We start from the raw sequence: 27,015 nt of genomic DNA on the forward strand, positions 1-27,015 counted from the left end.
GGTATGAACTTCTTATCAGATATTCATTTGCAAGTGTCTTCTCCCATTCAGTAGATTGCCTTTTCATTTTGTTGACGATTTCTTTTGTTGTGCAAAAGCTTTTTATTTTGGTGCAGTTCCAATAATTTAATTTTACTCTTATTTCCCTTGCCCAAGAAAACATATTTATAAGAATGTTGGTACTGGTATCTGTTCATTCTTTTTTTTTTTTTTTTTTAATTTTTTATTTATTTATTTATGATAGGCACACAGTGAGAGAGAGAGAAGCAGAGACACAGGCAGAGGGAGAAGCAGGCTCCATGCACCGGGAGCCCGACGTGGGATTCGATCCCGGGTCTCCAGGATCGTGCCCCCGGCCAAAGGCAGGCGCCAAACCGCTGAGCCACCCAGGGATCCCGTATCTGTTCATTCTTAAATGAACTTCCCAGATAATTTTAAAAAATATTGGTTCCCAGCACTCCTGGGAATGTGAAATAGAGAATAGGTATTCCTACCTTAGCAATAAGCAAATAGGAAAAATTAACATAAAATAGAATTTGCTCAATATTCAGAATAACAAAGTGGTAGCCACTTCATCTCAATTTATATAATCTTGGACATGTAGGAACTATTTTATTTTTATCGTGCATCATAGAGAGAAATAGATATATAGGAGATTTAATTCTATATGTTACATTATTTAAAAAGTTATACTTGCATTGATGTAATTTTTGGCTTGTAAAACTTTAAATAACAGGCAACTCAAACCAGATTCTTCAATCGGCATAGAATATTCTGAAATTACTACATAGTCTGTTTTTTAGTAGAGTGTCAGTTGTAGGTTACAAATTATAACCAGATGGGATCAGCCACAGGAACCGGGGTAAGAAGTTGAATCCCTTGGTTGAACACTTTGGCCTACAGATTAGTTGCTCTAAGACCATCAGTTGACAGATTTCAGTGATCATCAGAGCCTAGGAATCTAGATTCCTAACAAGGGGGTCCAAGAGCTTTGGACAAGGTCCCTTCCATGTGGACCTGACTACTGAATCAGTAGTGTGACTATGACCCAGGGATGCTGGCCTAGCACTATGTGGGTGTGGTTCAGGGCAGAGAGCCCAGATGGACCTTGCATCTCCCTGAGGTGGGAGCACAGAAGCAAGGTTTCTGTGATTTAAGTTATCTGGTATTGATATCAAAAGAACCCCATCTATGATTCTTTAAGGACTCCTACATGGTAGAAGAACGGATTTTGCTAAAGAGTATGCAAAATAAGGCAAATGGTATTGTTGGTCTGCCAATCCTTCAAGGGAGCCAATTTATCCGGTCCAGGGCCTGTGCCCTTGATGAAGTCTCTTAGGCTGGTGTGCTCCACAACCCCCATCGGGGTTTTTAACTCCTACAGTGAGGTGGGACTAGTTCCTTCCCAGGGTGGTTAGGAGTAACAGATGAATCAGAAACACCTAGGACAATTCCTGACCAAGACTCAGTGATGTTAGCAGTTTTTATTTTTATTAAATATGAATTTTTCTTCAGATATTATCCCGACACTCCCCCAGTTAGACTTCCCTGATTTCTCTTTCTGGACTGGATCATCAAAGACCACCTCCTCTCCTGGCCGACCACTCTGTACTTTTGCATTACATCATCATGCAGCCCCTCCAAAATGTCTAGTTGTCTCCCCTATCAGGCAGGCATTATTGTAATGGTGGGCAGTATATCCTTAGAGCTGGCACAGTGTGCTGCATATACCCAGGCACTGATACACACTTAGCAAATGAGATAATTAACAATTTTAAGGGCTCTCTTTCTTCTTAAGAATTCAGGTTTTTCTTTTTCTAATGTGGAAATAAGCTTGGAAAAGCTAAAGCAAGTTTTTGTGTTCCTCACCACCACCCACACTGTTCTTGACGGCTTTATTTATTTTGTACCCCAAGAAAACTGATCAGTACCATTGCATTAGATAGCTTCATAATATAATCTCAAGGACAGCTCTGAATAGTTTTCAAAGTAATCAATGATATCGCTCTGAAATTGTTGCCCAAATGAAGAGCTCTTCTCCAATGAACAGTGAAGTAACAGACAGTTTTCTTTGTTAATACTTTTGTGTCTAAAGAAGAACCTGTTATCTGAAGCAGTAGTAAAAACTTTTCTCAGCAGGTGAGAGCTGTCTAAATTTGTTTCCTAGCAACAAGTTCCTCAAAGGAACTGAAGGGCACACAATTTCAGGAGAATTTTCAGTACACTTTTTCGTTTGGAGGAGAGGTAAGGGTGGGTGTTACATGTCAGAGCAGTGTTCCTAACTTCTGGCAGTCAGTGACACATAGCACATCTTGTTGAGTCACACTATAGGATCTATCTAAAAACGTCAACTCAATAAAAATGCATCAAGCCCCTATCTTGTATTAAGAACTGTGAAACAAGAATTATGCCAAATCTTTCTGGGCCCAGTAGTTCAATAATTTAACAATGTGTCACTCTAAGACCATCACCCCCAACCATCTCCATGAACAGGAAATAAGGGATTAGGTCGCTCACCAGAACATTTAGGGATTTTCCAGTGTGGATGTTGATCTAACTTGCATTGTACTCAGCTGTTGGAGAAGTGAAGAGTGGAGGGAGACAATGTGAGAGAGAGCTATGGGGCAATGGTATGGTGCAGATTACCAAGAGAGGAGACATTTTACCCAAGCAAAACTCTCTCCATAGCCACCTTTCTAGCTCCAATTCCATGGACTTATTATATCTTCTTACTATGGTTTTCCAAAATGGACTTCTGTTAATAACAATACCAGTAAAACACTAGATAGGCCAGCCTTATGTTACTATTTTACATGTATTACCTTATTTAATCCTTACAACAACCCTTTGAATTAGCCACATTATTATTTCTATCAATCCCGGAGCATTGAGTCAATTTGCCAAAGTCACACTATTACTAAAAAACGGCAGAGCTTGGAAAAATATTTCTCAAGAAAGTGAGTAATCTGACTTACCCAGATCCATGTGGGTGGCATGGTAAGATCTTTCTGTAGGTCTGAGGACACCATAACTTGACTGTTCAGTCTTAGAGATGACCCAGAAGCATGTGAATCTCAGCATGCAAATTGTTCATATCAATCACCAGGACTTACTTGCCATTCCCAATTAAATCTACTACCCTGAAAAGGACTCCTTTGGATATAACCACAATACAAACCCCCCCCCCCCCCCAAAAATAAAAGCCCAGAAAAGGATTTGGAAGCAAGCTGAATTGTCTGGTGGGCTGCCACACTGAACAAATTGCCTGCACAATTGGCACACTCCTTCCTAGCATAGGCACAGTCTAATTGTTTCTTCTTTTACTGCCATCTTGAATAAGGAAAAACCTGGCACTGATTTCAAGTCCCCCACCCCAATACTCCCCAGAAAAGCTTTTTACTTCTTGGAAAAGAAAACTTATCCACTTACCCAAATAAGCACGAATTGAGAAGATCATAATTTTTAGGAGGAGTTTAATTTAATGGAACAATGTGTCAGAACTGGGCCTACGAGAATGAGGTGCAATGTCAGTATGAACCAGAAGCAAGAGAATGATGAGTCTCAGCCATTGACCTAGGTGACTAGACCCCTCATATTTCTCTGTCCCCAGGATCAGGCACAGAATACCAAGGGAGCATCAAGACCCACAAAACTCTAGGACGTCCTGGGGCCGATTGCTGATCATGCAGTGAGAGGTGGCAGTTGACTTCCATGTTTGATTTGTGGGCTACTTCTCCCCAGACCTCCAAGAAGCATGTCCCCATAACAGTGTTTTCTTTCGGTCACCTGGCTGTACCTTCAAAGGCAATCCAATGCCTTTCTCAGTGGGAACAGGTCACTCTACATTTCTTTAACACGCTTGTTTTGTTCTCTTTGTTTCAGAGGCTGCCCTTTAAAGACAGGCATTTTACTTGCAGCAAAATGTAAGTACATTTCCTCCTTGAAATGGTATCTATTTCTCAGCTGTGATTTCTAAAACCTCCTCATATTTACGGCTCCCGTCTCACATTACTGCCTTTTTAAAGTCTGGCTCAGCAAATGAATCTGCCATTTCACACTGCTGGTTTGTCTAGCATCGTGAAGCATTTCACCAATAGTTTCTGTGCATCCCCATCAGGGCTGCTCAGGGCTGCTACTCCATTGCATCTGAAAAGCTAGAAAAAAAAAGTGAGGAGGAGAAATGAGATAGTCTTCTAGATGGGACGATCATGTGGCACTGAACATTTGAATATTCAGCTTCTCTCACATGACTAATTTATTACTCTTTGCCCAGTTGTTCTTCACAGTCACAGACTGTTTCACATTTAATAGTGTGGTAGTTATCTTAATAATGCCTTCCTGTGTGTACTGCGTTGCAGCCCCTCTGTAAACTCGGGTTCTTTTTAAAATGAATCTCCCATGTATTATGTTTCTTCACTCTTGGTACTCTTAGTGTCCACAGCCAAATTATAGACCCCCCTCTCCTTTAAAAGACCAAATAAAATTACACCAGGTCCGAACCGGGAGTTCAAGATAGGAATGTTCCATCTGTCTCAGGAATAATTTGGTAATACCTGAGTTCAAAAAAACGGGATAGATGTGAATTCAATATAAAAGTAGCTCAAAAGTATTTGAACTACTAGCTATTCAAAAGCCGTTTATATGGTAGTGAGTTGCTTGACACTGCAGGTAAGTAAGCAGGAGATCAACAACCGTAAAGTAGAAGGTCAAGCCAGAATTAGACAGTCTTGCGCCCAGGAAAATCTAAAGGTTTCACACTAATTACACATATTATATGGGCTCTGATAAATTCTCTTTTGAATCATTCAGTCCCTAAGAAAACTATATGTTGCAGCTGAACTGCAAGAAAAACTTACTTTTTTGCTGATTTCCCTGGATGATCTCTTTTGTTTGCTCTCTAGAATAAATTGATCCCATTGCTATATACCAAATATTCAAACACCAGCACAAGCAACATTCACCCTTAAAACTGTTCAGATTTCATGTTGAAGTATTTATTATGCATTCACTGGAATTTTTTAAAATGTCAATTTCTGGATTATATTGCTTTGGTCTTTATTGCATTATCAAGACACCTGCATGTTATGAATGTTTTAAGCAGCTCTTACCTATAAAGTCATGTAAGATTTTATGAGCTGTCTCCCTTTTCATGTGCTATCCTGAGGATTTTATTTATACAAATGTTAACTTTTGACTGTATTCTTTCTGCTGAACATACCAATTGTTTGGGAGAACAGTCTGTATTTACCTTCTTGCATATTCATATTCAGGAGCTCTTTCTCACAACTGTATCTGTCCATTTAGGTTTATCACTGATTTTAAAATGATTTAATGTTGTATACTAAAAGATATTTGGTTTCTATTCATGGTGAAAATTGGATGAAAGGCAATTCAAGATAGTGTTTGCAGTCATTAACTGCAAGTATGCAACTATAAACACATATGTGACTATTACTTTCAGATCTCTTTATCAAGATGTTGCTTGAGAGCACCATGTATCTCCCGTGTGAGGGGGAAAATGGATAGCTGTTTCATGTTAGGAGGTTAATTTGTGATTGCTTTAGTTTCACAATTTTTTTTCTCTCAAGGACAAAGTTCTTGGTGACCTATTTTATTAAATACTCTGAGAAGTAACCTTGCCCTGGGTTTAACACCATCCAGACAAAAAGAGGTCTCCACACCTCTCCATGTCATCTCTGAGCAACTGGTGGAAAGTTGGTCTGACCCACGGAGTCATGGAAACGCATTAAAATCACTAAGCAATTGTGACTTGGGTTCGTTTTGGCAGCCAGGCTCCCATCAGCCCCTCCGGAGTTGGCATTGCGTCCTAATGATGATTGTATTATACAACCAATACAAACGTAAAACGACCTAATCAGCACACATTCAGACAAGGCTTGATCTGTAGTGAATGGCAGGAGGCTTTCCAAGTCAAGGGCCTGGAAATGTGTATGGGCCACATAAAATCCCAGCTCTGCTGAAGGAGGGCAACCGTAGCCAAGTTGGGAAGATTTGCCCCATGGAGAAAGAGGGTGGGTGATGGAAGGAACTCAGGACAAAAACTCAGAAGGTTTATGTCTGAGCCCCACATCACTGCCTTAGAAGTGGTGCGATTTTGAGAATGTTAGTTAACCTCTTAGTTTCTAAATATCTTTATTATGAGTAGGAGAAAGAAAAAGGAAAGCCCTTTTTTTCTACTTCTGTCAAAGGATTGTTGGGATAAGCACATAAAGTAACATTTCAGAGTCTGTCATCTAAAAATGCTTTGTATCTTTAAGGGATTGTTGTTCTGTCCTTACTGGAGGGCCTCTTTGTCTCAGTGGGAATCCCAGGGATTCTGGGGGGGGCACACTTTGGGCCTTAAAATCAATACCACACAATAGAATAAAATAGAACCATATTGGGCCAAAACAGGCCCCTGGAAAGACTTGCACCCACATTTTTTGTTTCTTTTTAACTACAAATATTCTTTGGGACCACTGCCTCTGGTGGAAGAGAATTGTCTTCTGGGTGGTATGGGTGAGAAAGTTGCCAAACAAACCTGAATTATCCAGAGGCCTGTAAAATGCGCAATTGCTTTTTAAGAGGCATGGTGATATTGTGTGTTCCTTTCGATTTTTGGCAGTAACGATTTTCTGCAATTTGTGGTTTTGCAATTTCTCTTTACACAGACAACACTCTGGCTCTCATTCAATGCCCCACTGGTTGGGGGGAAGGGGGAGGGGAGAGAGAGAAAGAGATTCCCTGGGGCTCTGACCACTCCAGAAAAAGAAGGGAAATGTTAATGAAATAAGTCAGAAAGAATGCTCGAGACTAGTGGAAGCTGGTTGGTTAGCAGGGAAGAAACAACTTTTACTAAATTGCATGGTGTAGTTGGGATTTTATCTGAGGCTTTTGTCGGCTGGGCACAGGTCTGTTCCCTTTTAACTCTTCTTGACTCTCCACTGAGCCTTGTCTGATTGCAATCTCAGCCTCTTCTCTTTGTTTCCTGTATTCTACTAGCCTGGAACAGGCCCTTCTACGGGTTCCCTTTGGCTTCCCCTGTCCTTGGTGGGATTCACTTGAAATACTCCGTACCTAGGTGTCCTAGGTGTTATTAATTGCATTAATAACTTGGTCTGTGTAAATTACCTGAAGATCCATGCGCCAGGATTTTTGCCCTCATTCCAATTGCATTTTCTTCTTCTTCCCCAAGGCTGAAACACTCTTCACAGAGAATGGTCTGTGGCCCGCACTGCGGACGCAGCATGCGTAGGTAGCGATTATCTAGACCAGAGTGCTATGTTCTGTTTCTGTTCATCACCTGTGGAAAGGCTTTGCTGACTTTGCTTTTTTATGACTGCTAGGCTCTGTGCTGAAGGATTTAGAGCTGCATCCAGTAAACCTCCTATTCCTTCTCTGTTCACTTTGTATCAAAACAGCCCCCGCTGCTTCCCGCCAAGCAGATTCTCTGGGCTTATGCTCCTAGTTCCCAGGCTTTCTCTGCACAGAGGCAATTGCGCAGGCCATCTATTTCCTCTTTCTTCATGACCCTAATGTCACCACTTCTTTTGCTTCTAGAAGGAATATAAAGATAATTGCTACTCATATGTTAATTGTGGTTTTCGTGTATTTGGGGGAAAAGATGATTTTCCCGTGTATGTATTCTAAAAATTTAGGGAATTGTTTGTGCTGTGCCATTATAAATATCGAGATTTTCATTTTGAAAGATGGTTCAACAGGATGCAGTTCAACAGCCCACCACAAGCCATCCCCCAGGACATCCTTTCTAGGACCCCACTCCCTAGCCCATGGAAGTCCAGCCCATTTTTAATAGCTCAACGCTTCCAACTTTCTTTTACTAACCTGAGATAACCTTCAGGTGGTTTGTGCTAGTTTTGCCTTCTGGAGCAGCTCAGAAGTTGACTCCTTCTTCCACATGACAACCCTCCAAATATTTTGGAATCTGATCCCATATACTTTCTGAGCCTTCCTTGTCCAGGCTAAACATCCCCAGTTGCTTCAGCCATCCTTCATATGACTGGGTTAGTTACCCTTTCCATTTGCCCTAGTCACATTTTTCAATGTCCCTCTTCAAATGTTACAGCCTGAACTAAAAAAAAAAAAAAAAAAAAAAAAAAAAATACTGCCAAGATGGCTGCCCATTGCAGAGCTCCAAGAAAATAAAAGTTCTCATTCTGAACATGTTATTCCTATTACTATAACCTAAGAGTACATCACAAATTTTAATAGCACTTTAGTCCTGAGGTTAATCCTGAAGCCTCTAGATGTGCTATATAAAAGCTGCCATAAAAACAGATTTTTTCCAGTCCTATATTTATGCACTCGGTTTTGAATACTATACAAACCTGTACATTTATTCTTTTGACACTAGTTTCAGAATACTAGTGGAAACTGTTAGGAGCCTTTTGAATTTAAATTACTTTAAACCTAACTGTTTCAGTTTTGGGACATACTAGATTTGCCTCTTGACTTCATTCCAGAGATTGATAAAAACAGTGACTATCTGGGTTTTAAGCTTTTCAGAGATGGAATCATGTTTTATTCATCTTCATCTTCGTCTCTCCTGAAATGTCTGTGACATTCTGTTAAACAACCAGATGCTCATTAAATGCTTTAATGAAATCACTCAACAAAATCTGATACAGGCAGCTTTCCAACATCCTGACATAGAGCTATCTTTAGATTGATATCAGTGCCCTTTGGAAACTAAGAATAAGATAAATTTTACGTTACTTTGCTAATGTTGGGTAATCTTGTAGCATTATATAGTTCACTAACAGTATGATCTTCAGGGCTAGATTGCCTGGATTCTAATCTTACTAGATTTTGCTAGCTATGTGTTTGGAGCAAGTTACTCTACCTTTCCAGGTCTGTGTCCTGATATGTAAAATGGTGATATTAAATTATTTGTATCTACCTCATAAGGCTATTGTGATGTTTAAGCAAATCAATCCATATAAATAATGTAGAACAGCTATCAGTAATATAAAACAATAATTAGTGGTAGTAATAGTTGTATTGTCACTTTTATTGTTATTGTCAAGCTATGCTAGTATAATTACACTATCATAAGAGGAACAAAGGCAACTTGACATGATTTAGTGAACCCATATTAACTCCAAATAATAATTTTATGATCAAAATGTTTATGTAACCTAAATATAACTCAACTGCTTCATGGCCCTCTAAGTTTAGGTATATATTTAAAGGAAACACAAAAATCTAAACAAATGAGAACAATGTAAATTTTTATTAAAGTCCCTCAAAGGGGAATTGTATTACATTCCACAGTGAAATATTCTAAAGACCTTTAGCCAAATTTCTCGTAGTAGCTGCTCAAAAGTCTTGCCTTTTTCTCTCCCTTCTGCTCTTTATAACAAAATGCTGGCAGGACACCTTGCTGGCTCAGTTGGAAGATCATGTGACTCTTGACCTCAGGGTCATGAGTTTGAGCCCACATTGGGTGTAGGGATTACTTAAATAAATAAAACTTGAAAAAAAAATTTTAATCCTTTGCTCGTGTTGCTTCTTTCCTCTTACATCTTCTCTTTCAAATATGCCCAGTTCCCGGGATTAATAAATTGCTAGTCTATTTTCTGTCTCTAACAATTCCATCTTTTTTTTTTTTTTTAAGATTCTACTTATTTATTCATGAGAGAAACAGAAAGAGAGGCAGAGACACAGGCAGAGGGAAAAGCAGGCTCCATGCAGGGAGCCCAATGCGGGTCTTGATCCTGGGAATCTGGGATCAGGCCCTGAGCCAAAGGCAAACGCTCAACCACTGAGAGACACAGGCAGAGGGAGAAACAGACTCCATGCAGGGAGCCCAATGCAGAACTCGATCCCGGGACTCCAGGATTATGCCCTGGGCCGAAGGCAGGCGCTAAACCGCTGAGCCACCCAGGGATCCCCAAGTTTGTACTTTTTGATTCCCTTTCCCTTTTTCCCCCACCAGCCCCAGTCCCTGTCTCTGTATCTATGAATGCTTTGTTGGTTTCTGTTTGTTTGGGGTTTTTTTTATTCAATAAGTTTCTGAGTTGTTTTTTTTCCACATGTATATACGATCGTACAGTATTTGTCTCTCTGTTCCATCTATGTTGTTACAAATGACAAGACTTCATATTTTTTCATGGCTGAGTAATATTCCAGATAGATAGATAGATAGACATCTTACATGTTCTTTATCCATCCATCAGTGGACACTTAGGTTGTTTTCATATGTTGGCTATTATAAATAATGCTGCAATGAATGTGAGGATACATATACCTTTTCAAGTTAGGTCTTTATTTTCTTTGAATAAATACCCTGAAGTAGAATTACTGGGTCATGTGGTGGTTCTATTTTTTAATTTTCTAAAGAACCTCCATACTGTTTTACACAATGGCTACACCCATTTACATTCCCACTAATAAATAGTGCACTGTGGTTTCGGTGTGCATTTCCCTGATATTTAGTGATGTTGAGTAGCTTGTCATGTACCTGTTGACCATCAGACATAGAAAAATGTCTATTCAGATCCTCTGCCCATTTTTCCATTATTTGGGGTTTTTTGTTTATTGTTGCTGTTGAGTTGCAGGAGTTCTTTGTATATTTTGGATATTAACCCCTTATCAGTCATATGATTTGCAACTATTTTCTCCCATTCAGTAAGTTGCCTTTTTATTTTGTTGGTGGTTTCCTTTGCTGTGCAGAAGCTTACTAGTTTGATGTATTACCTTTGTTTTAATACAAATTATTTTATTATAAGTTTTTATAATTCAATTTTTAAGAATGGTGATGTTTAACAATTAGCTCACAAATTCCTCAAAGTCTAACTGCCACTTGTAAACTGGTACAGGCCATTTCTAATACACTGGCCCTTTCTCTTTAGACAGAAGTGGGAGGTAGGAAATGACAGAAGTGATGAGGTATAGTTGTGAATATTGACAGGTAAAATTTTTCCCAACTGATAAATTATTCTTTTTTAAAAAATCTATTTCAGAGTTTTACCAAAGATCAGAAATTGTTTCCTATGTATTCAGAAGTCACTTTCTAGGGACACCTGGTTGGTTCAGCAGTTGAGCTTCTGCATTTGGCTCAGGACATGATTCCGGGATCCAGAATTGAGTCCCACATCGGGCTCCCTCCAAGGAACCTGCTTCTCCCTCTGCCTGTGCCTCTGCCTCTCTTTCTCTGTGTCTCTCATGAATAAAGAAATAAAAATCTTAAAAAAAAAAAAAAAAAAGAAGTCACTTTCTACCTCCCTCACCATTAAAATATGTTTTCGCCTTTAGTATTGATTACTGACTTCAAGATTCTATTATTCTGGCTTTTCTAAACAATTTTTGTAGACTACAAATCAGAAGCTAAAGTTAAAAGTGAGTAAGGAGGAGATAATTGTCGGAAGATAGATATTTAATGAAATCCACAAACAGAAAACAAAGTTTAATTGGACTTTACACTAATTTGAATTGGAGAGGTCCATAAAAAATGAAGAGCTATCAAGAATCAGGCTTCTTTTCATGGTATTGCTTATTTCTGTATACAATGTTCATTTTACTCCTCAGATTGGCATATGGCCCAAAATGGCAGGCACAGATATCAAAGAGAGGACATTTTAGCTCTGCTTCCCACTCGGAAATACACATCAATTCCGTACATCAAGAAATCTATGTGGTTCAGATCTTTGTTCCTCGGTAGGCCACTGGCCAGCATAAATGGGATCTGTCAGTTGAAAACATCTCTAGTTCCTTTAGCGATGGCTCCAGCAAGGTTGTGAGAAGGAACAGGGTAAGATAAGGAGTATGGGCAAGGATAGCACCCACAGCATAAAGCTATGAACAGACAGACACAGTTGGCATTTTTAGTGAAATATCTATAAATCCCTTCATTAAAAAGAGAAAGTGGTATTTCAAACAAATAGGAAATAAATGTAAGGACCATCCTCATACTATCACTCACATTTAATTAATTTTAACATTTTCCAATATTTGGTCCTGGTTTTTATGGATATCATTACATTTTCATATACCCCCTTTCTTGATCCTATTATGGTCTATCATTCTTCAGAAAAAAAACACAGTCCTGGGTATTTATCCATGTTTTGTTTATTGATGAGTGATATCCACAATCTTTTAAGTTTTCATAAATGATGTGCCATTTGCACATTTTTTCCAGTCAACATTATGCTTTTGAGTTTTATCCAAGTGGACACATGGCTCCAATTAGTTGCTCAAACACTAGATAATATTCCATTGTATAAATATAATACTATTTGTTAATTCATTCTCCTATTGATGAACAATTAGGTTGTTGCCAATTTTTGCTATTAAAAAAGTGCTTCAATGATTATGCTGGTAGCCCTCAGACACCTGAGTAGATTTTTCTCCAGGGTACCTAGAAATGAAATTGTTGGGTTATAAGATATGTACCTCATAAACATTGCTAGATAATACCAAGTTGCTCTCCTAATGGTTTGCATTCATATGAACAGTTTCTGCTTCCCAAATCTTTGCCAACATGTTATTTTCAAACTTCATATTTTTCCAATCTGATAGGTATAAAATTATGTCTAATTTTCCTAATATTCAATTTCTTAATTTCTAGTGAGGCTAAACATTTTTCATTCAGTTATCCTCTTTTATGAATTGCCTGTTCACATCCTTCATTATTTTTAAACTAGTTGCTATTCTATTTTTATGGATTTGTAGAAATTATTTATTCTGATGGTAAATTTTTGGGTGTTATATATAAATGTCTTTCCCAAGCATTGGCCTATCTTTTTACTTATGTGTACTAATTTTTATTATGGAGATATTCATATTTTAATGGCATCTAAATTATTGAACATTTCACTTAGGGTTTATTTCCTCCCTATTCTAACATTGTACACATATTCTTCTGCATTTTGCTTTAAAAGTTATAAAGTTTTGATTTCCAATTTATGTTTTTGATTCATATGGAATTTATATTATATATGGTTTGAGGTGGGGATCTAAATTTAAATTTTTCTCTCTGGAAAACCAGTTTTACTCTCATAAATAGTCCTGATTTTCCCCCATTGAATTGTTATACCGTCTCTGTCATAAACTTGGTTTCCATATATATCTAGATCTGTTTCTGGGAAATTCAACTCTGCCCAGTAGTCCATTGATCTATCCTTGTACCTAAGACACATTATCTTAAATACTCCAGCTTTCTGTTAACTTTTAGTATCTGATAGGGCAAGATTTTATACCTTCATCTTTTTCTTCAATATTATGTAGCCTAGGGCAGCCCCGGTGGTGCAGCGGTTTAGCGCCACCTTCAGCCTGGGGTGTGATCCTGGAGACCCAGGATCAAGTCCCACCTTGGGCTCCCTGCATGGAGCCTGCTTCTTCCTCTGCCTGTGTCTCTGCCTCTCTCTCTCTCTCTGTGTCTCTCATGAATAAATAAATAAAATCTTTAAAAAATATATCATGTAGCCTATTTTTTGCCTTTTACTTTTTTTAAGTGATTTTTTAGTTCACTTTGTCAGTTTCCACCAAAATTTCTATTAGAAGTTTTATTGCTAGTCAGCCCAGGTGGCTCAGCGGTTTAGCGCCACCTTCAGCCCAGGGTGTGATCCTGGAAACCCAGGATCGAGTCCCACATCAGGCTCCCTGCATGGAGCCTGCTTCTCCCTCTGCCTGTGTCTCTGTCTCTCTCTCATGAATAAAGAAATAAAATCTTAAAAAAAAAAAAAAAAAAGAAATGTTGCATGCTTTAAAAAAAAAAGTTTTATTGCAGTTGCATTGAATTTACAAATTAATCAGGAAAGTTGACATCTTTGTTATTATTACTATATTTTCCCATCCATGGGTATGATATAATGTGCAGAAGATTTGATGTTTTTATGAGCCTCAAAAACATTTTGCTTTTCCTATAAAATGTTTACATATCTTTTGGTATACTTATTACTAAAGTTCATTTCTGTGTGACTTATCTTTTTTCTATTTTATTTTAATGCTTTGTTTTTAATCCAGCAACCCTACTAATCTCTCCAAAAGTTGTAATGATACCTCTGTGGATTATCCAAGGATTTTCTACAAAGACAATCATATACTCTTCAAATAAGAGTAATTTGGTATCATTCTTTCCAAATTTTGTGTATTTGATTTTTTTGTTTTGTTTTATCTTATTTTTGTGGGCTTCCAATTATGTTGAATACCAAGGATGTTTCCCATCCTTGGCTTGTTTCTGACCTTAATTAGAAAATATTTGAAATTATACTATTAAGAAAAATGTTTGCCATATGTTTTGGCTAGATGATTTCTATTAGGTTATGAAAGACCTTTTCCCATCCTGTTTACAAAAAAAGAAAAGTTGAAATTTATCAAGTATTTTCCAGCATCTATTGAAATAGCAATATAGTTTTTTTTTCCTTTTAATTGATTCATGTGTTATGTTATATTCATAGATTTTCTGATGTTCAACTATCATTGCATTCCAGGCATATTCTACTCAGTAGTGGTCTTTAAAAATATATGGATATGCAATTTAGAAGTGTTCTATTTGAATATTTTCATTTAAAAATAAATAAATAAATAAATATTTTCATTTATGTTCACTCATGAGAATGCCTATAGTTTTGTTTCCTTCCTTCCTTTCATTGTTATTTCCATTTACCTAGCATTTCGTTTCTTTGTGCTTTGGAAATGTTATATATATATCTTACTTTTCTTAAGACTTTCCTCTCTCTCCCTTCCTCCATCCTATATTCCTCATTCCTCCTTGTCTAAAAGTTTTGCTGTTATCTCTACTCAGCCCCCACTCAGGACCCCCAGTCCAAATAAATCTTTAATAGATGTTTATGCTCTTACCCCATCGTGATACTGGGGATATCCAAGACCCAAGCCCCCAAACTAGTAAAATTTGGCTCAGTTATTGTTTATAAAGCTGAATCTATGTTATACAACCTCCCTAGGCCTCCCGTCCCAAGCAACAGGTGACATCAACCTTTTTCTTTCTCCTTTGACAAATAGGGAAGACCTACATTACCTCCTGGTTTCAGGCAGTAAGCTTAGCTCTACATTCCCACTTGACATCAAGCATTTGTAAACCCCAGTAAACTATAGGTACTGAGTTCCTAGTCCTCCCTGATTTTAGTCCTTCCTCATCCTGATCCCAGATTGAAGCTCAGCCAGAGAGCTTCACTCCTGTACTTGTTTTTTCATTTTTCTATTTTGTTATCTACAGAGTTATTGATTTTGCTTGTGAACCAGGCTGTATCTTTTTACTTTTTACTTTGATTTACTCCATTAAACTGAGTCCCACAAACTTATATAGTTTTCTGGGGGGAGGGAGTGGAATGAATTGAGATAATTATGATTTTTTTAAGTGCAAAGGATAATAGCAGTAATAGGAAACAGTAGTGTAAAACTGGTGCATGGTCTCTGCCTAGAAAAGCCTGTCTTTTCCTTTTTGCCTACCTAAATCTGAATCATCTTTCCCTGGTTACTTATTCTAAATTCTGTATTATATTCCTTTAATTTAGTCCCATAAACATTTATTGGGTGCTGTAATATATTAGGCATTATACTAGCACTAAGAATGCGGTAATAAAGGATATGGGCATGTCCCTGTCTTCATGGAACTTATATCTAGTATGGAAATAAAAATTTACAATATAGTATAATAAGAATACTAATGCTATGGTACTTACAATTAGAGCATCCTGTTTAACAATTGACTACATACTGATTTTTATTCTATTATATGTGGGTTGATCATGGTTTTTTTGGTCTGAAAGACCAATGAAGATACTGAATATATAGTCTATATTTCTCTTATTTCTGTCCATTATTTCACACACAGAAGCAGAGATCCTCCAGTGGAGTTACAGCAGATTTCACGGCACCAAAGACCATAGAGAGGTTGTTTTAAGTTTAGTTATGATTGCTTTTCATCAGTGGGCATTATGGAAGTTACAGAACAATTTGTTGATACAGTATAATCTTAAAGTCTAAGAGTTAGAAAATGGCTTGGAATAAAACTGTTTATTCTAGTTAACTTCCAAAAACAGTCACCACATTATCATGTCTCCATGTTAAGTTAATTTGATGGCTAAAGTAACTTCATTACTTATTTATAAAGCACCTTATCTTTTACAAGGAAAGAGACAGACCATAGAGAATCTCAATGCTACATCTTAAGACATTGTAAAATCCAGCAACCCAGATCATGAATAGATACCAGTTTAAAGTAACTCCAAGGAACTTCTAGCATATAATCTAGATTTTACTAACATAAGCTGACATTCAACAAATAGTTATGGTAGGAGACAGAAAACACCAAGGGCTGGTGAGGAGTTAAAACAACTGGCAGTTCTCATACACTGCTGGTAGATGAGGCATTTTGTACAACCACTGTGGAAAATTGACATTATCTTCTAAAGATGGACATATGCATACCCTATAATTTTTTTTAAGATTTATTTATTTATTTATTTATTTATTTATTTATTTATTTATTATAGACATAGAGAGAGAGAGAGGCAGAGACACAGGAGGAGGGAGAAGTAGGCTCCATGCCGGGAGCCCGATGTGGGACTCGATCCTGGGACTCCAGGATCGCGCCCTGGGCCAAAGGCAGGTGCTAAACTGCTGAGCCGCCCAGGGATCCGTGTATACCCTATAATTTAATGATTCCATCCTGACATATAAATCCAACAGAAATGCATTGTGGCATATTAATACAGTGAAGTACTGTATAGCAATGAGAATATACAGTCTTCTGCTACATCCAACTACATGAATAAATCTCACAAATAATGTTAAATGAGAGAAGCCAAACAATGGAAAGTGCTAATGTAATTGTTAGTCATGATGAGCTCATAATGGGAGTTTTGCAGATAGACCTAATCTAAATTTCATAGATTTTTGCCTACTTGAACCTTGTCCATTTTATCTTTTCTTCCCCCAAATGCTACCATGTCAGCACCAGATGGGCGCAGTTTCAAGTGACCATCTTACACAATCTAAGTGATTGGAAAGACTATAGGATAGGGATTCAAAGCTGAGAGGTTTGTGAGCTAGGACAGGACATGAATGCCAAATGTTCAATGAATGAGGCCAAGTCTTAGCCAGATACTTTGTGGCAATGGGAATGAGGCAAACAAGAAGTAAAGCTTGAGCAAAGACGCTAAGGGCCTATAAGAAAATCCAAATCAGAAGGGATCCTACAGCAAGTTAATGTCATCATTTGAATACTCAACCACCCAAAGACAGGAAAGAAAGATCATTACATACTTGTGAGAAGGACCACAACAGTGGCAAAATAGGGGCAACATCTAGATCTGAAGCCAAACATTAGGAGATGTGGTGTTATAGGGAACCAAAAATGGAACTAGCTTACATAAAACTCTACAGATAGCCCAAGAAACTCTCAGGTAGATATACTGACTATTATATTTAAGGGATTAGGATGGTCGTGAACCACCTTCTCACCATGAGAACCAACTCAGGAGAAATGTTTAAAGGGCTGCATTTATTAGAATTGTACATAAATATATGCACTTTAAACCTGGAATTAGACTTTCAACCTCCAATTACATTAAGGGTATTTGAAGAATGTTTCTTATATTAAAATTTAAAACATAATTAAAAAAAATTTAAAACATAATTATAATGTTCTGTAATTCTTGTCTTTGAATACATTTCCAGTTAAATGAAACTTCATTGTACCATGGCAGAGAAGCCAGTTAGTCTCCTAAGTTCAGCCATAGATCATTCTGAAATATCAGGGATCATAAGCAGAAGGGGGAGCGAGATGCTGCTTGGAGGGAAGTTCTGAGTGGCATACCTGGAATGTGGCAGTGAGACAGGAAGGGAGAGGTGACTTAAAACAGTGGTGATGGGCTCTTCTCTACTCATAACCTGTAAAATTTAACACGTTAATTTTTATTTTTATTTTTTTTTATTTTTTTTTTTCACGTTAATTTTTAAAACGTTAATCAAGTATGTACTATTTAGCAGACACATGCTAGGTATGCTAAGTGAAGATCTGATATATGAATAAAGACAGTACCTGTGTGTCATATCTTATATTCTATTGGAGACATCAAAGTGAAGATAGAGCAGAATGACTCTAAAGGACTAGCTTCTTCTATAACATTTGCCCCAAATGGAGGAGAGACCACTTTTTATCATTTTTCCTGAACTGATAGGATTCAAGATTCCTTAGTAGACTCCTTCCCTGTGTAACTGGTACCCAAAGTCACTTGCCCAGAATCAACTCTCTCAGTTACTCATAAGTTACTGTATTACAGTAGATCCTGAACTCAGCCTTCAGAGTCCAGCCGCCTAAGGGCAAGCTCTGAGAGGCTTTCTCAATACCAGGTCATGAGAAAGCTGGAGGAGTAAGTGATATTACCACTTATCTTTAATGTGTTTTGAATTTGTATGCCTGAAGTTAGATACCGACTCCTTTCATGAATGCAGGCAGACTACATGCAGCCAGCAGCATTGGGCTAAGCATGGCTGGATCTAGAGGACCTTAGCAGGATGGTTATACCTGAGACTCTAACATGAGTATTGGGGTGAGAAGAGGGCTAATAAAGAGATCAATTTCCTAGGATCCCCACCTTGTCCCTCTGAAGCTTTTCCCAACTTATTCCTCGGTACAAGAAACATTTAAGCCACAGCTTTGCTTTGGGGAAGGTTTTTTATTTAGAGAAGGATCAGTCAAATAGCTAACTTTTTATTCCATTAAAATTCCAATATACTTCCTTAGTCATAATAATTACAGTTTTTCTAATTACAATATTTTTTAAAAAGGCTTTAATAATATGAATATTTGAATTACCAAACACTTGCTGATTGTTTACTTGTCAGAGCCTCTTAAAATTTGCTGGATAGAGTTCCAAATGTCCCTATTTATATTTTAAATTTTGATATTCAATGGTCCCTTTTTTTTGTAATCTGCAAATTTAACTACATAATATTTATCACAAAGAAAAAGATTAAGAACACTTGAATTGAGTGAGAAATGTTGTCTAGCCTCCAGGAAACTTGGTGGCCCTTTGCCAGGCACATGTCTTAGTGAAGATTTCACCAAATGGAGAGTGATTCTAGTATTTCAAGATGCTTTTTTAAAAAAACATCTTGGCATCTCAACACAAGATAACAACTTGACCTGGTGCCCAAGAGTGGTGTTTCCTGCTGCAATGGACTTATTGAAGGATGGTCCCATGGTATAGTTTATGGGTGACCATAAATTTTCACTGGTAACTTTGACAGTTGGCAGCTTTTACATGTCAATTTTAAAATCCAAATCCCACATGTCCTGTGACTCTACTGTGATTCTTAAATTTGATCAGTTAACATTTTAAAGCTGATATCAAATCCTTAAAGTAACACTAATTTATCTGTATATGAGAGAGAATTTTACTTAGCAATGTTTTAAAGGAGGACACATTCAAGTCCCTTTTAATTATGTCATTAAAATGAAGACTAAATAGAAGTGGGGGTGAAGGGACACTATCAAGAGAAAAACAATGCTCTTACGAAACTGAGGGACCCTACTTTTATTCTGAAATTTCAACACAAAACTGCAGGAGCTGTGCTAGTAATTGATTTCTGTAGTTTTGCTATAGCACTAAGTCATGTTTTATGGATTCTTTGAATAGGTGAGCTGTGTTGCAATTTATTAAAAGAGAAGACAGGCAGCACAAACCTACTAAAAGGTCAGAGAGAAGACAGATGGTTATTTCCTCCCCAGAATCAGGTTAAAATGGTCCTGCCTATCAAGATAGCATCTCTTTGCAGAAGAATATATTATTCAGCCAAAAAGACGCATCTGTAATCAGCGTTACTCTTTTTCTATATTCCACACTGCCACCACCTTCTCTAATCAGATAAGGGGAAAAGCCACTAGTGGTTGCAAGGTGATTTCAAACTTCACTGGTAATATAACTTGAGATATAGACTGACTACCCAGATAGGGGTCTGCTTCCTAATTTGTGTATTTGGAGCAAACGTACCACATTCATAGCATCATGGGCAGAGGCTTCAGTGAGGACTGAACCAAGACTTTTTATCTGTTCTGTCTCCAAGAAACCAATCTCAACAAGATTAAGTCCCTCCAGAGACATACCATCTATCAGCCTCTGACCCATCTCTGTAGCTCGATGGCTGCAGCTCAAGTTACAAAAACACACAACTATGTTTGTTGGATCCATTTGGTTTCCATCCTTTTCTATTATTTTCTTTATAAGCCTCTTTCATATTTGTTCCCTAATAGAGCTTGTGCTTTTAAGAACTTAGCCTACTAAACAAATAATTAATAATAAATGTTGCCATTTTTATGAATCAAAATGGGAAATTGCCAGTCCGAACTTTGACTTAGTTGACACAATCAGTGGTACTGTATGAGTTGTTACAATTTCATAAGGAAACAAAAACTTCTCATTTTCCATTAGACTTTTTAGAAATGTAGGCTGTTTCCTATTGGTATATATCACTAAAAATTATGCTAAAGTCTAATATATGAGTGTTAAGGGATAGCCATGCATTTTATAAGGGAGCTTCCATTCAGAAAACTTAAAGGATATTTAAAATCCCTACCTCTATCTTCCCATTTAGGTACAAGCTTCAAGCATTGGTTACTTATTCTAGAGTTGTGTTTAATTTTCTTCACCTTAAAACACACAGTTAATCTGCTTAAGTCAATAGAACATCAAACCAAAGTTAAAGGTCTGCTGTTTCAGGATGTAGAATGGTTTCCTTCTTAAATCTATGCTTATCACTAAAATCATATCTATCATTTTCCCATTTTCCATTCATGTTTATAAAATAATAAGAGAAAATACAATAAACCACTCAGACAACTGACAAATGTTGCTTTGCAGACCATGATGGCATTGCAGCAGACACCTGGCAAGCAGTACCACACAAAGAAAATTTGACGTGTCTCTTTGACAAACTGAAGTACAAGTGTGAATTTGCTACAGGGAAGACATTTAGGGATTTTTAAATGTATGATACACAAAAATGCAGGTCATTTGAAAGTTTAATTTATAAAAGTTAAGCATGGCACGTATTGGAAGACACAAGTTTCCCACAAATATTCCATATGGTAGACCAGCAACCATAGGTAAGAAAACACTAAACTAAGTATTTCAGAGTTATACACCACAATTATTACCACTTACTCTGACTGAGCTTTCATTATGTGCCAGGTGCCAACAGAGTATTTTATACATGTAAGGCTGTTTTCCCTAATTACCTGATTTAATCCTGTAAATAATGCAAAATGGGATTGTATCAACATTTCACTGAAGAAATTGAAGGTCAGATATGAAGTATTCTACTCAAGGTCACATGTAACTAGAAAATGGCAGAACTAGAATTAAAATTAAGTCCACATGATTCTAAAACCCATGATATTTTTATCGCTCTTAATTGTTCTATTCTTAAGGTTGCTCACTAAGACTGAATAAAGTCATTACATTCCTCTTTGTCTTCCGACTTGGGCTCAGTATGTTTTCTCTCAAGCTGCATTCTAGAAAACTCCATAGATTATGGATGACAGGGTTCTGTTTGTTGCCTATAGTAAATGTATAGAAAGCAATATTCTGTTTTAACTGCTGTTAATTTTGGAGAGTTGGACAGAACAGTGTCCACTGATTGAACTTGTTGGAATGCCTTTGGATGTGACATGTTATGTCAGGAGAAGGTGATGCCACGTATTCCATAGGCAGCAACCAGGAGATCTTTGTAAAGAGAGATTAAGAAGCATACGCTTGCCGATGGCCTGACCTTTATGTCCATTTTCTCATTGGTTCCACATCATGGCTTTTTAGGTATACTATGCATCATGATCCCCATTGCAGAGACCCAGGGAAGTTTACAAGGGCATTCAGCTAATACACTGGGTATTTGAACCCTAGTCTATGTGCCTTCAGTGGTTCACCCAATGATACAGAGCGTGAGGAGCCCTGGTGTATAATACCTATGAAAGATTCAGGCCCCTACTATCAAATATCACTGTTTGCCACAAATTCAAAATTTGCTTTGCCTTTCAGTTGTCATGGTACAGCAATAACCATAGATTCCATTAACTGTACATGCAGTCTGTGCCAGCTACTTAACTATGCTCCTTGCATAAGTTATGCCTGAAGAAATAAATATTTGTTGAATGAATGTAAGATTTGATAATCAGAACAGTATTATGAGACCTAAGTTACTATTTTCGTGTAGCTGAAAGACAGAGGTTTATTGAGGCCATACAGTAAAAAAATTAGGAAGCTGAAATTCAACCAACTGTCAGGTCCCAAAGCTCATGCTCTTCCCCTAAATGACTCTATCAGGAGGTTATCATGGGTGGTGTTTTGGGGGGATTTGTTTTTTGGGGTGGTTTTTATTTGTTTATTCTTTAGGTTCCAAGAATTAGATTTTATTACATTTGGCATGGAAATGTATTTAATACTTGTCAAGGATTCCCCAGAAGCAGACCCTGAGGCAAGGATGCAAGTACATGTGGTTATCAGGAGGCAACTGCAGGAAACATGAGTAACAGAGTGAGGAAGTGAGTCACAGAAGGGAAGGCAAAAAGGTGCCTTCAAGCAAGTTAATGCTGTGGACAATGGGGACTTAAACCCACTGGGGAGACAAGGACCAAGAGAGAAAGGCTGACAGTGCGTAGAGCATGCCCATGTGGGAACAACATAGAATGGGGCTGAAAATTCCCAAGTCATGTTCCAGTCTTGCTAGAATGGCTCAGGGTATCATTAAGCAAGTAACTTACCTATAGCTAAAATCATCCTAACCTTTGAGATTTTCATAAGCAAAAGTTGTTGGAAGACATAAGATTAGATCTGATAAATGGTCAGATATATAATGTTCATGCACGGAAAGTCTCAACTTTATAAAAATGTAAAATTATAAAGATGTAAATTCTCTTCTGATTTGTAAATTCAAAAGAAATCTGATCAAAATACCAACAAAATTATTCACAGAACTTGATGAATTGATTCTAAATTCTGTATAGAAGAACAATAGCCCCAGAATATGCAAGACAATTCTAGAAAGGGACAAATGTTAAGCAAACTTGTCATGAATGGATAGCTAGACTTATAAAGTTGTAGTCATTAAGATAGCATGCATTGTCATAGGGATAGACAAATAGATACTAGAATAGAATAGACATCCCCCCACAAAGGACTTATAGAAGGCTCTGATCAATAAAAAAAAAAAAAAGAGATCATGAAACATCAGTAGAGAAGGGTAGACTGTTTAGTAAGTGCTGTGGGTCTGTTGGCTTTCATATGGGAATAAATTAGAAGAGGAATTTTACTTTTTTCCATATGGAAAGCCAATAGTCCCATAGCACTTTTTGAGATTTAATCACTGGGGCAGCTTCCAGTGCTTCTGGATTTTGTGCTACACCATTGTTAGCATTTTTTTCTAAGGAGAAAAAACTTCTGTGAAACAGTTTTATTGTATACATTTATACAGTGGTTGAAACAAACTTAGGACATTGGAGCCCCACTTGCTTGGCATCCCCTCAACAATCCCCACTCTCAATCTCAGCACCTCCACAATAACAGGAGGCTCAGTTTCTCATGAAAAAAAAATGGAGCAGAAAAGACAACATAACCCAAGGATCCTCCATTCTCTGCTTCCTTTGAAAATTTAGGGTTCAAAAACCCCAGTTTTACTCTTTATTTAGAATCCTAGGCAGTGCTATGATATACCCATTTACAACATTTCATAATTCTCTCATGTATTTTGCCTGCTTCAATATGCAAGGCAAATAAGTTTCATCTTTCAGTGAAGTACAGTCTATTGAAACTGTAGTTCCAGGGTCTTCATCTAAGTCCCAACTCAAAGAAATAATGGCAAAGTTGATTAGTAATGTCTGCCAAGGGCACAGTATAGGATAATGATAACATGCTGACAAAAAAAAAAAATGTATCATTATTTAACATGTTTCTACCCAGAAATATAAACAAAAATTTTATATCATTAATCTAAGGAGCTTGGCATTATTATTCAAATAAATAAATACCAATTCTGACCACAAAATATTTTTTCTTAAAGCATCTGGTTGGGATATGCCACACAAACTAGATCTATGCATCATATTTTACAGCTCTTTTGAAGTGAAAGGGGAAGGCATACTCTGAAGAGTTAAGTTACTTGGCTTCATTAAGCCAGCAATTGATTAGGGAATATGGTATGCAGCCAGGGTTTCCCTCCTAAATACAATAGATAATTATATCTGATCATGTATCTAAAATAGTATAGCATTACTTGAAACCTTATTACTTTAAAAACAAACAAACCTTACTACTTTTGAACAATTTTAACAAACTTTCTCATGCCAGGGAGGTTGGAGGGCAAGCTAAACCCAATGCATCATTTTCTATACTGAATCTATTTATACTTCACTTCTTTCCAAAAAATTCTTGAAGCTGCCTAAAACAAGAGCCATATACAATCATGCTAATAAAAACAAACAGTCTTGTTAATGAAACAGAAACAATTGGTCATTTTTTTTCCCAAAGAAATCCAGATACTTAGTATTTTTTCATTGGTCTCCTTTAACATGAGACCTTTGGTTAACTGCAATGGTGTGAGATAATGTTTCAATTGTAATGTAGAAGAGGTGCTCCCCAAAGCATGATCTGTGATTCAGGGATAAAGTAATAAATGGAATCTCATGAAAGTGTGTGTGGTGGTGTGTAAAAAATGAAGCTTCTGTTTCTAGAGCAGTTTTCATGCTAATTAAGCCAGAATTTGACTTAGTTGCATTTATATCAGGAAAGACTTTTGTAATGGAATTAGCAGAGTATAAATCTCCTCCTGCCCAAAATCTCTTCTGAGGTCCAAATTTTCAGATGAGACATCCATCCCACTACCACACAGTTCATTTCCACTTACTGTTTCGATGCTAAAGACCACCCACTTGACCTCATCTCACTTGTTTTGACTCCCACCCCAGATGAAGCTTGAACATGAACATGAAAATGTATGTTTCATCAGGAGAATTAAAAGGGGGAAAAAAGAAAGAAAGTAACCAGTACTCCTAACTTCTGTAGGAAGAGATCTGTGAGTCCATACAAAAAGTTCCTGGAATATGAGCATTAAGAGACTAAAAAGAGAAAAATGAAGCAAAGGGTGAGGGTAGCTTCTAAAATGAATGCCAGGAAGTCCTGTTCAGATGCTGGATTAGAGTTATAAACCTTTTTCTGAATCAGTAGTCTGTATTTTTTTGTATGGAGCTGCGGACCCCTTTGAAGATGTGATAAAGAATCTGAAGCATTCCCTCAGAAACAAAAAAAGAATGATTTATCAAAAAGCTGCTATCAGTAAAAATAACAGATGATTTTACACCATAACATTTCCATAACAACTTAATTTTAATTATAATAACACAAGTAAATAGATGTTTAGGTGCTGATTAGGAAAAAATAACTAAATAAATTTCTTTCCAAGGTATCTACATGGTTACCAACAATGGGTCACTGATTAATGTTGAAGTTCCTAGCCGCAGTTCATGGTAGGCATCAGGTAAAAGCAATCTAAATCTGAAAAGATTACAGACCCAGTGATTCCAACTATATCACATTCTGGAAAAGGCAAAGCTGTGGAGACAGTATAAAGATCAGTGGTTTCAAGGAGCTAGGAAAAATGGAAGGGTTTCAACTATTGTTGAAGCACAGAGGGTTTAGGGTAGTAAAAGTACTTTGTATGATAGTATAATGATGGATACATGTCATTATACATTTGTCCAAACCCAGGAAATGTATGCTACCAAGAAGGAATCTAATATAAATTGTGGACTTTTGGTGATGGTGATGTGTCAGTCCATGTAGGTTCACTGATTGTAACCAGTGTACCACTCTGCTGGGGGATGTTGGTAATGGGGGAGTCTAGATACATATTGGGGGCAGGGTAGTATGGGAAATCTCTGGAACTCCCTCTCAATTTTGCAAAGAACCTAAAGCTATTCTTTTTTAAAAAGATTTATTTATTTATTTTTGAGAGACAGAGTGTGTGTGTACAGGTGGGGAGGGGCAGAGAGAGAAAGAGTCTCAAGCAGACTGCTCTGAGCATGGAGCCCAATGTGGGGCTCGACCTCAGGACCTTGAGATAATGACTTGACCCAAAATCAAGATTTAGAGGCTTAACAGACTATGCCACCTAGGTGCTCCAAACCTTTTAATAGTTTTATTAAAATAAAAAAAAAATCTAGATTCTCAGGAGAAACACCACTGCTTTTGGCCTTGAGGCCTCAGTGACATTTCTCCTGTGGGTTCTCTGAAAATGTACCTGCCTCTATCAATTCAATGGTAAATTTCAACAGGCTGATTCTTGAACCTTGCTTCATAGAGGCCAGGAGGAATACAATGCCCAGGACAGTGGAAGCATCTGGATAAGACACAAGAATGCTGCAGCCTGGCCATGTAGATTATGGAGGGTCTGGCTTCATCCAGGGATAGTACTTAGAGCACCTAGAAGGACAGAAGTTCACCCTGCTTGGTTCTCACTAAGTGCCCAGACTATTCTGGCATTTATGTGCTATCTTCATCTCTTCTGGCAAACCCTATGGAATATTATTTCTTAAAACTGAATTTTTAATAAGGATTGAGCAATGGAACATTCAAGGTTGGAAAGGTCAAATTTTCTGTCAAGTACTTGGAGAATAGATGTTCACAGTTGCTGATAATTTTTCTCATGCTGAACCAGTAGTCTTCTATGAAAACTAAAGCATTTCACTAGAACATGTACCAAAAGATGTCCAGGGGAATGAAAACAAAACAAAACAATTTACAGCATATTGGGATTCCTGAACCACTGCCTCATCCCCATCATGAGCGCAGGTAATTAGTAATTTATTAGTATTTAAAGCATTCTAGAACCTGAGAGAATGCAAGGTACAAATGTTTTCACTAATCTCAAAGTTAAGGCTGTGAGACAACACTATGTGACCTGAGCATCAACAAACCAAAGTTAGTGTTTTTATCAAATGAAAATTAAACCAAAGTTTCTCTCACTACATTCTATATG

General features: G+C 37.3%; 1 protein-coding gene across 3 annotated transcripts in view; it reads left to right on the forward strand.

The window, feature by feature from the left end:
* Positions 1–27,015, forward strand: part of ANKFN1 (ankyrin repeat and fibronectin type III domain containing 1) — a 450,535-nt gene that overhangs the window by 206,982 nt on the left and 216,538 nt on the right. For all 3 annotated transcript variants that reach the window (XM_072747535.1, XM_025995982.2, XM_072747537.1), the window contains one exon: positions 3,883–3,923. In XM_072747535.1, the coding sequence (XP_072603636.1) occupies positions 3,883–3,923 (41 nt within the window). The remainder of the gene's footprint in view (positions 1–3,882; positions 3,924–27,015) is intronic.

The sequence above is a fragment of the Vulpes vulpes genome, chromosome 2, assembly GCF_048418805.1.
Source record: "Vulpes vulpes isolate BD-2025 chromosome 2, VulVul3, whole genome shotgun sequence".
Classification (NCBI taxonomy): domain Eukaryota; kingdom Metazoa; phylum Chordata; class Mammalia; order Carnivora; family Canidae; genus Vulpes; species Vulpes vulpes.